The 13,198-nt window shown below is 47.4% G+C and overlaps 1 protein-coding gene across 8 annotated transcripts in view; it reads right to left on the bottom strand.

The window, feature by feature from the left end:
- NRAP (nebulin related anchoring protein) overlaps positions 1–13,198 on the bottom strand; it is a 69,735-nt gene that overhangs the window by 17,178 nt on the left and 39,359 nt on the right. For all 8 annotated transcript variants that reach the window (XM_059901121.1, XM_059901123.1, XM_059901115.1 and 5 more), the window contains 9 exons: positions 12,857–13,168; positions 11,627–11,731; positions 9,430–9,528; positions 7,686–7,790; positions 6,851–6,958; positions 6,218–6,331; positions 4,330–4,527; positions 2,496–2,600; positions 1,136–1,234 (listed from right to left, as the gene is read on the bottom strand). In XM_059901121.1, the coding sequence (XP_059757104.1) occupies positions 1,136–1,234; positions 2,496–2,600; positions 4,330–4,527; positions 6,218–6,331; positions 6,851–6,958; positions 7,686–7,790; positions 9,430–9,528; positions 11,627–11,731; positions 12,857–13,168 (1,245 nt within the window). The remainder of the gene's footprint in view (positions 1–1,135; positions 1,235–2,495; positions 2,601–4,329; positions 4,528–6,217; positions 6,332–6,850; positions 6,959–7,685; positions 7,791–9,429; positions 9,529–11,626; positions 11,732–12,856; positions 13,169–13,198) is intronic.

Genomic DNA, 13,198 nt, shown 5'->3' with positions numbered 1-13,198 from the left:
CCATTGCAGACTTTTTTTTGCTGAGGACACAGTGTAAAGACAATATTAAGATCTGGGACATTTAGGAGAAGCTCTACTGGTTGGAAGGGAGGTTCCCAAACCCCAGTCTGCATCCTTTACTAAAATCCCGGGACCCTCCCGTGGGCAGACTCACACCAGAGCTGCGTTGCATGGGAGCACTCGGCCGTCGTGAAAACATCTGCTCTCGTGATTAGAACTGGGTCTGTGGTTGCTGAGTTCTCCAGGGCCAGAGGCCACTGCAGGAGGCATTGTTACCCCTCAGCACCCCGATCACAAAGCAGGCAAGAAGGGTTCAGTGGGAATTTTAACTGGATCATGTCACGCTACACAGCCCTTTGGATTTTCTTATCCCAAGCTTGGATGGAACTAATCTATAAATACCCAAATCTCAACTGACTTCGAAAAGTTAGAGTCAGAAGGAGAATTTTAAAAACGAAGTTTCATTCTCTGCCAAGCTCACTCGATATTTCAAACTTGTCAGAGGGCCATTAAGAAGAAGTAGAGCTGGAATGATGATTTTATGGAGTGAGATTCTTTCCCCTGGGCCCCCTCTGCTAGAATATTAAAGTGATAATTGGGTAAGTGGTGTGAGTGAGAAGATGAGGAGGCAGAGAACCAAGAAGCTTGGCAAACATCACACTGTGTCACTGTTCCCCGGACAACCACAAATCCTTCCCAACGTCATCATCAGAATGACAGTGGAGAAATGATTAGGCAATATCTGCCCAGCTAGAACAGACGAACGACAGACCAGCACGTCTCCAACTTTAACGTGCAAAGGAAACCCGTGAGGATCTTGTTAAATGACCGTGTGGATTCGGTGGGTCTGGGGTGGGGCCTGAGGTCTGGTATTTCTAACAAGCTCCCAGGGGATGCTGATGCTGTCGGTCTGTGACCACATCTGGGGAGGGAGACGACAGACTAAACCGAATTTCCTCCTGGGCCCTTTTTCCTTCTGGAAACTGTTGAGGCTCTGTCTAACGACATTCTCTTCTTTCCATGCAAACACCCATCCTTCCCCCCACCCCCGCCAATCCCACAAATATTCACACATATTTTTTAACAATCTAGCAGTTTTTAAAAAGCCCATCCCAAAGCCATCCGAAGATTTTACCTCGTTTGTAATCTGGTTGCTGAGCTTTGCATGAGTGAGGCTGGGAGTGTCTGTCACGGCCGTGTACTTGAATGACTGGGGATGCTGACGATATTTACTCTGAGCTCACACACAAGAGGCGATAAGAAGACAAGGTAAGATGCAAAACCAGCAGAAGAACCAGCTCATTAAGCACTAGCTATAAACCCTCGTTTTGCAAAGGCTGCTAGTCTGTGGCCCAGAATCCAGTCCGTCCCCTGCTCTTGTGACCTCAGAACCCAGTGGGATGAAGAAGCAGAGAGGAGGAGAGGACGGATGGAATCAGATACTTATCAATGGGAAAGGGAGATCTAGTCCTTTGCTACGAATGTGAACGCGACTATAGAAATTCACGTTTTGCTCCCAAATTTCCTTTGCTCGCTGGAAACCCTAGGCTCCTCAGCTTTGGGGGTGTACCAGAAACAACCGTGCAGCTTAAAATAATCCACATGCCTGCACACCACCCCAGGGGATGGGATTCAGTAAATCGTCAGTGGGCTCTGTACTTTTTTTAAGTTCCAAAGGGGATTCTGATGCACCATGAGGTTTAGAAACCACTCGCTTTAGAGATTTCACTGGAAAAGCAAAGCACAAAATTAAATCTCAACTCCCACAGTGCAGCCAATTCCGCTTGCTCAGAGCTTCTAATCAATGCGTAAGCCATTCTGAGGCACCCAGGCTGGATGCTGACCGCCTTTTGCTTGCAGTGCCTTCCATTATGCCCATCTACCGTGAATGGAAATCCCAGAGCCCTCCCAGGGGTGGGCAAGATTCCTCAGGAGTTCAAAGAGCTTAGAATTCCAGACTTCTGTAATTTACCAAGAAGTTATCACCAAGCTTATAGCAACCATTTCATATACAGCCCCCAGAGAAGCACAGTGCTTACATTAGCGCTGATCCTCACAAAAACTAAATGAGAGAGGTCTGAGGATTCCCATTTGACTGATTAAGAGGTTGAATCTCAGAGAGGGCAGGTGACTGGCTTGAGGTCACACAGCAAATGAGTACTGGCCTGGAATTTCAGTCACCACATGTGTCTCCAAAGCCCGCCCTCTTTTCATTGTACCACAAGCCACTCTTCAAAGGGACCCTAGGAAAGTACATCTTAGGATCCAGCAAATAATTCTTATATGTTAATATAGGAACTGGCTCGAGATCTGCAAAGCTGTCTTAAACGGCATCCAGTCTGAATGGAGAAGGGAGTAAGGAGAGAGGCTGGGTGAGTTGCCACTGCTAACAGTGTAGCATCTAACTGGCTTTAGTAAGAAACAAACAGATGGTTGTGTAACCTCTACCGTGGAATATACTTGACACCCCCAACCCGTCCTGGGTCCCTGGTTACCTCACTGATGAGTTCAGATGCTCTCTTTCTCTCTTCAATGTCTAACGTGCCTGGAATGACACAGGCAACGCCTCGCATGAAGTTCAGGTCCGACCGGTACAAATTCTACAAGGAACGACACGAGGAATCAGAAAAGCCAAGCTCGCAGAATGAGGAAGGACCCACGACAGACAGCATCATAATTAGAACTCAAGGCCAAGGCAGTCTCTCCAGATACATCACACTCAGCAAACACAAACACGCTTCTTACTTAAATGCTCATTAGGGAAACAAAAATGTAGGTCAGAAGGAAATAATTCTGCTGTCACTTGTCTCCGTAGCTGTCAGAGGGATGCCTGGCGGATTTTTATTTTAATGTGGGCTATCAAAAATAAACGCTGGAGCGGATTGTGGTTAGAAAGTCAGCTGTCTTGGGGCAAATGTGGAAATGGTTTAATGGGTCTTCAAAACAAAACCCAGCAGCAGAAGGCGGCATTAATTAATCATGGGTTAAGAAAGAACTAATAAATGAATCCAGAATAATCTGGCAAAGGCCTGAGTCTGTGTGGGTGGAGGCGGTGTGTGTACCTGAGGGGTCTGGGCTGACAGTTTAAAGGGGGCCCCAAGTTCACTCCCCTCCGGCCACCGAGGCGCCCCCGTGCGTGCCACCTTCCAATTGCCATGGCAACGAGAGGCAGGGGAAGCCAGGGCTCTGCTCAAGTGACAAACGGGCCCCTGAGCTGAGCGTGGCGGCTCCCTCGTTCCTCCACCTGCTGTTGGGTTCCTGACAATTATGTCACTTAGTAAACGCTGTACAGGCGGAAAGTTCCAGTGGACAACAGAAACCCGGATGCGAGCACTGCTCAGCTCTCAGGCTCTGCCAAACCAGAAAGCAGGTTTTGGGAGGGTTGTTTTATTTTCCAGCAGAGGCCCGTTACTTGCAAATCTCCCGGCACGGAAACGTGGCGAGCTGGGAGATGAGGTGAGTACCAAAAAGGATGCTGCTGCCTGTTGGGAAGACACATTCTGGATCTCCTTGGGAGTGAGGCAATCCTCCAACGCTCCTCACCGCTCCCCACCGCTCCCCACCGCTCCCCAACGCTTCCCACCGCTCCCCACCGCTCCCGGGCCCGCCTGCTTCAGAAAACAGGCGGCATGAGCTAGAAATGCCCTCAGTGGGGGCAAGGGGGCGTGAAGGCCTCCAAGACTCCTTGGGAGGACTCAGGAAGGGTCTCTGGGCCCTTATTTCCCTCTCCTCTGCCTGAAGTGGGTCAGTTCCAAAGGGGCTCTGAGCAACTCTCTCAGCAGATCTCAGGCCTCTTCAGAAGTTGGGTGGCCCGGGAACATATGATGCACCAAGAAGAACCCCCAGCTCAAGCTGGGGCCAGAGGCAACACCATTGGCGAGTCTTGAACATGCAAAACCATGAGCCTTGAAAGCATCTTCCTTGGACACCATCCAAGTCCCAGCACCCACTTTCTCATTTATAGTTTTATGATCTTGCACGAGCTATTTAACTTCTTTGAGACTCACTATAGTTCCTCCGTAAAATGGGGATAAAGACTATCGATATAGGGTTATTTGGAGGATTAAATGAGATAATGTCTGAAAACACAATGCTTGGAATTCAGCAGAAGTACTCAATAAACTGCTGTTGTTGTTGTTAATAGATCTGTGCAATTGTGCTTATGAAGAGCAAGGCAGGGACAACCAGGGCAGTGCTTTAAAAGAAACCCCAGGTACGGGATTCCTCATCTCTGGAAGCCCCACTGAGCCACCAGGAGTTTGTGGGTCACTGCCTCACAGTCACATTTAAGAGGAAAAGAGCCTGGAGAGAGAGGCCAGGTCCCCTTACCTCACTCTGCAACTTGTGAGCTTTCTTGGCACAGCTGAGCCTCAGGTCCTCGGCCAAGGAAGTATACTGGGGGAGTGGGTGTCTGTAGTCCTGGTCGCTGGCCAGGGTCTGAGCCTTCTTGGCATGCACCAGTGTTACCATGTCCAATGGCAGATGGAACTGTGCCTTTGAGTGCTCAAAGCCTTTCCTGTAATTCACCTAGATGGGCAGACAGATCAATAGCAGCTATTTCAAAGCCGCCATTTGCATCAGGACCATGAGGGAGAGCAATGCGACGTGACTGTCCCAGGTGAGCCCAGGAGGCTTTCCTGGCAGGGCCAGTGCTCCTTTCTTGCAGCAACTGGCTTAACAAGCAGGACTCGTCTCCAGGTCCTGCCACTCACCACCTCCAGCTCTTGGATGATCAAGGCCCATGGTTCCCCTACTTGGGGAAAATACAGAAGTTCGAGGGACAGATATAATGGCAGTGGTTCCCTTGCTCAAGTCTTTAGACCTTCCCATTTTCCAGAGGCAAGAAGACACATGGCTAAGCCGCCTCCTGCACCACACAGTTTCTCCCCGTCACCCTCTCAAGTTCAGACTGAGACACCAGGGGTTCTCCTCTCACGCTAGGTAACAGAGAGCTTCTTCAAACATCAGAGGACATCCTAGTAAATCTGGGAGCCAGGAGCAGTGGGCAGATGCTTGAAAAGCCAGTTCTGCGGGATGGGTATTCCCAAGAGCCCAACATGCATCCTGAGGGAGGAAGGGAGAGGCCCATTTCCAGACCTCAAGCTCCGCCCCAGTCCTCGGAGGAGCTGCTTGAAGGTCCACAAAGCTCACTCTGGGCTTCTGGGGAGTCAGGTGCAGAATCGCCACCTCTTCCTCCACCCTTCCCGTTGCCCTCCAAGCTCCAGCCGCTCCTCCCTAACCTCCCACCCCCACCTCCACGCACCCTCCCCACCCCTAGCATACAGCCAAGGACAATTCATGTCCAATCCCACCCCAGTACCGAAAGCAGAGAGAAGTGTTAGAAATAGGGAAACTGAGGCAGAGAACAAAAGAGACGAGAACGTGTGAAACTGTGGAAAGAGCACGCGATGGAGAGCTGGCTGCACGTTCTAGTCTGCCCCTTGCAAGCTGACCTTGGGCGAGGGATTGAGACCCTCAGAGTCTAGGTTTCCTTATCAGTAACCAGGATGAACAAGTGACGCTCCTAGAAATAAGTTGATGATTAAATGAGACACTGCATGTAAAATGTTTAGTCCTCTGCTACATGTTGGACACATATTCGATTTCATCACAGCCATTAGCCAACTCACATGTGGGCAAGGAGATACTGTATACACACATGTGCCAGCATCCAGGGGATCAAATCAAGGGGTACAAACTCAGATGCCACCAGAGGCCAGACAGGTAGCATAAATGAGTGAAGGAGGAAGGGGGGGAGGAGGGGCTGTCTGCATGACTAGGAGAGTACAGATCCCTTCGAAGTGGGGCTCTCAGCAATCAACTTCAACAGGAGCCTTGAGGAATCCAGGTCTGGCTTCTGCACAGAAGTCTAAAACTTTTATGTGAAGTTTTCCGTTTTGCAAGGTTTGCAATTAATTCGCCCTGCAGACCCAACAGAACGCCTCTGCAGTGCAAATCCAGCCCACAGGCCCCCATGTGTGGCCATTGGTCAAAATCATAGAATGTCCACCCTGGAAGGGAGCTAAGGGGTCAACTAGTCCTATCCCTCACTTGACTGAGGAAGAACCTGAAGCCCAGAGGGGCCAAGGGACCTGACCACGCCACCTAGCTAGCTAGGACAGAGCCAATACCCTCAACCGGAAGGACACAGGACATCTGTCGGCTGCGCGTCATTAGGTGGGGGGCCCCCAGCTCCACTGCGTTCTCTCCCACTTACTTGGCTCTGCAGAGAGCTCGCGTACACTGAATGCGCGAGGCTGATATCACCTTCCAAGCTCCGGGAGCCGAGCATCTGCCCTTTCATTTTCTCAAATGCCTCTTTGTATTTGTACTAAAGGGAAAGAGAGCGGGAGAGAGTAACAGCTCAGGGACAAGGGACACGGAATGGAAGAGGTGGGTATTGGGTGAAAATGTTTTGTTCTTTTGACAGTAACTGGGTGAGTTAAAAGAAAAGGCGCGGGAGTCGTCAAAAGGCCTATTCTTTCATATGCAAGCCTCCCAATGACTAAAGGGCTGGGATATGAAATGGCAGGACATGAGAGCGCTTGGGCCGCCCACACCGGAGGAAGGTGGGTACATTGTTAACAGTCTCTTCACGTGGACTTGCTTTAGGCAAGCGCTTGGTGGAGGGTGCATTTCATCTGCCAGGGGTCCATATTTACAGTCCAGCATCAGCTTTGTACCCTGGCTGGGGGATTTTTGCTGTTGTTGTAAGGCATGTTCTTTCTCACAGTCAGTTGGGAGAGCAGAGGATATTATCCACAGGCAAAAGAAGGCAGGGGTTAGGGGCAAAGGGAATAAAAATTGGTGAGTATTAAACATTGTCCTAGGAATGGAGGTGGAGGCTTACATCACTTATGATTTCACCAGAAGCCTTTGCTGCCTGGAACGGAATGGCATCCAATCTCAGTTTATAGCCACCGTCTCGAAGTTTGCTCCAGGATTCCTTGTAGCGTGTCTGTCGAGAAGATGTGCACCAATAAAGACCCTCCTGTGACCTGGTGGCTTCCTGAACTCCCATTATCAAAACGAGAATCTGGTTTCTCGTGGAGTTTTTTCCCCCAGTGAGAGATCACTGTGGCTTAGCAAAAACCAACAAAGAGTTGGATCCTGCCTTATGTCCACCCTTGGAGGGGAGAGCCACGGGGGTGGGGAGTGGGATTTAAAAAGCAAGAGCTTTGGAGTCAGAACCAGATCGCTCTGAGCAGCAGTTGATGGGAAGAAGGAGGCATGAGGCTGCGTGTGCACAGCTCTTGATGGAGAATAAAGAGGAACGACTGTCTCTACTGAAGAAGAGGAAAGCGGGTGCTGATAGGGATGATGGAAGGGAAGAGTTAAGTCTCCCAAGTCTCTCTTTGGCTGGATGTCTTCACCTATATTCTGATGCTCCCATATTCCAGCCCCTCAGTACAAATGTCCTTTGCACTAAGGAAGTATTCCTAGTCTCATCCTTATCAATGAGCTTGACTCTTCTGCAGGACCAGCTACATAATTTGCAGGGCCCAATGCAAAGGAAAACATAGGGCCCCTTGTTCAGGAATCTTAACAAATTTCAACATGGTGACAGCAGAGCATTAAACCAAGTGTGGAAGAACAGGACGCTTCTGAGTATGCGATGCAGTACAACTGTGCAGGTCTCTGGACCTCCAGTAATTAAAACCAGCCCCCCCCTCCATCAGCCTCACCTCGCTGATATTCATGGCATTCAGCTTGGCCAGCAGGACTTCAGGGAGATCCGCTGTCTGTGTGTAATGATGCTTTATGTTCTCTCCTTGTTCCCTGTATAACCTCTGTGGATGCAGAGAGGTTTTGCATTAAACCCAGAAGCCTCCCCCATACAGCCATCAGCCAGTTACACTCCAGGAGGACAAGGGCACTGCAGCTGCCACCTCCCCATAGAGACGAGATCTTGGGCGCCCTGCCTCTCCCTGGCTCGCACGGCTAAGCGAGGTGACATGTACTTCATTCCCTCCGGAGTTCTAGTTCCCAGCCCAGAACATGACAGGCTGAAACTTTCCTCTCAGTTAATACTCCACTTGTAGCATACTGCTGAGATGGGTGTCAAATGAGAAAATGATGGCTGGTTAACATCTAGTAATTTCGTTATTAACTATAAGCTAGGAGAGGACATCAAAATTCAGCAGGCACAAGAGAAAATGGCTCTTCCACAGGCGAAATTTTCCCTGGACCTACTTCTACCCTCCTCCCCTCCCGCCATCTCAAGGAGTCTTGTGCTAATAAACGTTTCCTGGGTAGGTCTGGGGCGCTATTCATCTAGAACTCTTATCTGGGCTTATGATAATTCTAGTAGTTAGCAATGACACATGGAGTTGGCATCTGCCACCAGAGAAAGTTTCTAAACCGGGCTTTTCCATCCCAAATCTTATTAGATGTGTCCAAGTTTCTACGTATCACAGCAGTGCCCCCTAGAGTTGGTTAGGATAAGGAAAAAAGCAGCTATTTTTTTTTTTTTTCCATACAAAAGTTCTTGTTTGACCATCTATGTTTCTCAGAATTAAATTTGCTTCTGAAGGGGTGATTGTCAAGAAATTATACATTTCTAAACCCATAAGTTTGTAAATCATCCCATAACATATTCTGACAGGCACTCAAGCCATCTCAGAATGCCTGTCGAATAAGGCACAACAGGAATAATTTGTTCAACTGGGAAGCAAGGGAGACATTTTGAAACCCCTCCCCACCAAGTTTTGTCAATTTCCCTCATGGCAACTTAAATGGTCTGAAGATATTTAAAAGGCATGTCCACCCTGCACAATGACCTGGGGGCCCCTCTCAGTAGAATCAGCCGACCAGGGCTAATCCATGTCTTAACATGAATTTTTAGAGGACCTCATCATTCCGTCTAGTTTACAAGGAACCCTGCGCTGAGAGAGGACAAAAGGCCAGATCTTGGCTTCACTTTATAAAGGGAATATGGGAAATGGCTTGAAAGTTAGTCTAATGTACATAAACCAGACCCAAATCCTTTTCAAAGTCTTTGGGAGAATTCGGAAAGCAAGAATTCCTGCCGTGTGTCCCAAGAAGCCCTAAGCATTCTAATTCCTAGGTGTTATAATTACCAAGAATTTCGCCCAAAAGTCCCATTTCTGAAAACAATGCTTCAAAACAAAAGGAGAGGGGAAAAGACCTCGACCACAGAAAAATCCTGGAGACATGCAAATGGGAAGAAGTGAAAGCATGGGGCTGTGGGGTGGTGGAGCCTTCCTTGGCATCCTAAGAGCAGTGGTAACACCCCGCCTACATCCTGATGAGGAAGCACCGCCACTAAGATGAGCCTCAGCAAAGGATAAGAAGCTCCTTCATCCTTAGAACAACAGAAGGAGCAAGCCAAGAACCCCTCGGCTTCAATCGCAGGGTTGAAAGAAGAGCCCACTCTTAGAGTCATAATGTATATACATTATCGCTTACATCCACTGCTTGGGTGTAACTAATTCTGGCCTGGACCATCTCCGGAGTGTCTTTAATACTGGTAAACTTCAAAGCATCTGGATGCTGACGGTACTTCTTCTGTTGAGCAGAAAAAGATCAAAGCTGTGAATTTTGTGCTGTTCTTTCATGCCATTTGAAAGAGAAAATCATAGGTTGCTTGAGATTAGAGTGAATTTGTGAACATAATTATTATTCGGCTTCCTCCATCTTTATATCCTAGGTGCCTTCAGGTTAATATTTGTTTCAATTTAAGAATAACCTCATGTCAATTAACATTAAAGTATTTCTACGGTGCAAAGAAAACATCTCAAAATTAGGTCATACCAGTAAAATACTAGAGGATACACACTTAGTAAAGGATTTTTTTATATAGCCTTCAAATACTGTTTTGCAGTTGTTTACATATTTTAGTTCGGGTCTCCCAAGCAAGAAAGAACACTCACAGTTACATTTATCAGTTGAAGCTTTCTATTTTCCCTCCACAAAAGAATTGGGCAGAGATTACCAGAGTCAAAACCCTTGCATTTAAGTCAGTGACTGTACATTATCTAATCACTTTAGAAACCGGTTCAGTTAACATACACAATAATTCTATAAATGTTATAAGAAAAAGGGTGCTATTATTGAAAGGAGTCATCATACAGTTTGAAAGACACTGAGAAAAAAAAAATTACAAGAAATTCAAATGCTAACAAAGTCCTAGATACCCAGTTTTGAAGTATTCTGAAAATTATGCTTCAATTCATTCCTGTTGTTTTTTTTTTTTTAATTAAACTACAGTTCCAGTAGACTGAAAACAGTTGCTATCTTAATGGAATTATGAAGTATATCTTTTCTCCAATCAAACAATTATTTTAGAAACACTTCCTTATTTATTGGGTTAGATATTTGTATACTGGGTTGTCTTAAGAAGACAGTTCAATATCCAGCTGAATTTGACCCATCAGTTGTTTTTGTAAATAAAGTTTTATTAAAACACAGTCGTGCTCGCTCATTTACGTATCGTCTATGGCTGCATCATGCTACAATGGTAGAGGTGAGCAGTTACAACAGAAGCAGTGTGGCCCACAAAACGAAAAATATTTACCATCAGGTCCTTTACAAAAAAAGGTTTGCTAACTCCTGCTTTAAATGACAGGTGTGTGTGCATTTGTGGCTCTTTCACGGTGCCTGGCATTCTGTCTGAAAATTTAGAGGCCAATCCAATTTGACACTAAACTGGAAATGTGCCAAACTGGAATGAGATGGTTGGGAAAAGCTGCTGAAAGATGTCTTGCCTTCCTGAAGTTTGAGGACTAGTATAAAGCACGGAAGATAAGCAAATCTGTTGAATAAGTTTGCAAAATGTGGTAGAAGATTAAGACCACCGTGGGAAAAATGGTTCCAAAAAGATCCCTTGGATACCAGACTTCGATGCATGAAGGAATCATCTCGAAGTCTAAGTGATGTGTATAATGGGAAACGGTACCATTAGCATCTAGTGCGTAGAGGCCAGGGACGCTGCCCAACATCCTACAAGGCCCAGGACAGCCCCACAGCACAGAATTATCAAAATGTCCACAGGGCCAAGGTTGAGAAACCCTGATCTAATCTTTAAAAGATCTGCTCAAGGATACTGCCCTAAAATGCGAGGAAAGGGCTCCTTTCATAAGCCTTCGGGTCCAGCGAGGGTGGCTGCAAGTAGACAGGAGTGAGATTCAAATAGAAGTGAGACCCTCCAACAAAAAAGAACCAGAACCATGTCACATGTTCGACACCACATGAATATTCAAAAAGTGTATACACTGCCTGCTGCGGAAAGAAAGAGGGAGAAAATGTGCCTTAAGTCACAAAAGGGCTTTCTAGGTGCAATAAATGTATCTTTTAATCATCTGTCCCATGTTGCTTCATTAAAAAGGTAAGTTGGTGGGTAGCAATTGAGCTCTGTTTGATTGCCATTATTATTCATAATATCATTTGTCACCCACTTTGTTTTTGCCAGGGCTCTCTGGGCCCCTACTGGGGTGTGTTTGGTATGTGGTTTCCCTCTAATTACCAGCCTTAGTCTGGGTTTTGAGGCCTTTCATGTAGCTTTGCCTTTTTCTTTGCCTTTTGAGTGGAAATTATTTTAATTTTATACAGAAATGCCGCACGCCTAATGCAGCCAGGCCTGCTGCACGCTGTCAGGGAATCTCACCTCGCTAATGAGTTCTCCTGCCTTCTTCGCCTGCTCCACATTTAATGACCCGGTGGCGACCCAGCCCGTGCCTTTCATCCACTTCACATCTGCCCTGTATTGGTTCTGACAAAGGAGAAAGGAAAGAAAAAAAAAAGGCAGGCCATTGTTGGTGTGCGGACATTTAAAGGGCTGTTAACAGCTCCCCAATGTCGCCTTGGTGCCAGCTGAGTCGAATTAGATGCCACTTTTGTCTTATCTATTTCTGCACAGTCACAGGTAGGGCTCCAAAATGTAAATTAATTTCCCACTTAATTGGAGCCGACCTGCTGACAGCGGCTTTGGCCCCGCCCGACACTATTGGGGGTGGAGCCAAATCAGCCGCATCCCTCATTACAGGCCACGTAGACCTCCGGAAGGAGCCCGTCCTCATTGTCTGCTTTCCCTGGTTTCTTGTTTAAAATGACATGCAGGGGAGAAGAAAATGAGAATTCACAACAGAACCCAGGTGGGGAGCTATTTGAGGGAATATCACAAGACATTCGAGGCTTCCCACGGTGCCAATTCCTTCTTAGGAAGCTCGGTGCGGGGCGGGGGGTCTTCCTCATTTTTCTCCTTGCCATTGAAGGAGTACTTTTAAGGGAAAGCCATTTAAATGGACACGTCTCTAAAACTAGCGTATCACCTCTTGATCCTGAAAGAGCTCTACCTGGAAGGGTGTGTCTGTGCTGCCTCCACCCCACGCCCACGTGTGCCAGTCTGGTTGCAACTGACCTGCCTGTTCAGTTCACCCACTTTCTCTTGCAAGAGTCAACCGAAGATGAAAGAATATAACGAGAAAGGGGAGGGGGTTGTTGACGATTAGCAAGGTGCCCTTTCTAAAAATGGGACTACCAACGTTAGAATGAGTGCCAGGGATGCTCTCCCAGAGCAGGCCACAGTTAAGAAGGTCACAAATACATGCCTCCCGCCCCACCGTCGCCACCGCCCTGCAAGAAACAGAAATACGGAAAACGTATGTAGATCAGAATTCCAAGAAGAAAGGAGTAGCTGTATGATTTTCTTTGGTAGTATAGAATCTAAAATGGGCATAGTCTGAGTAAAAGTTAAAGCACTAGGAAGCTAAAATGTTTCCACTTAGGGATCCAGAAACAGGTATCTCAGAGAATAAACGATGTCCTGAAGGGTTTGGGAAAACCCTGGCGCCAACACCAGCACACACACACACATAAACGCACACACAGAGCTTACATCACTCTGCAAACCGTAAGCCTTCTTCGCCCATTCCACCTTCATGTCTGTGGGCAAAGCTGTAAAGTGATGGGATGCCGTCTTGTAGCCTATGTCTGTGGCTAAGTGCTGAGCCTGGCGGACGTGCACGAGGTGGATCATGTCCAGGGGGACGTGGCACTGGGATTTGGTGTCCTCGAATCCCTTCTTGTACTCCAGGTCACTCTGCAGCTTGGACATTTGCAGCGAGTGGCTCATTTGCGAATCCCCCTGGGCACCCTTAGCCCCAATGAGTTTCCCTCTGGACTTTTCATAATTCTCCCTGTACTTCACCTAAATGAGAGGAAGAGAGCAGCGGTACAT

Source organism: Balaenoptera ricei, chromosome 16 (genome assembly GCF_028023285.1).
Source record: "Balaenoptera ricei isolate mBalRic1 chromosome 16, mBalRic1.hap2, whole genome shotgun sequence".
NCBI lineage: Eukaryota > Metazoa > Chordata > Mammalia > Artiodactyla > Balaenopteridae > Balaenoptera > Balaenoptera ricei.
Note: the sequence above shows the minus strand (reverse complement) of the source record. Positions and strands in the feature narration are given on the sequence as shown.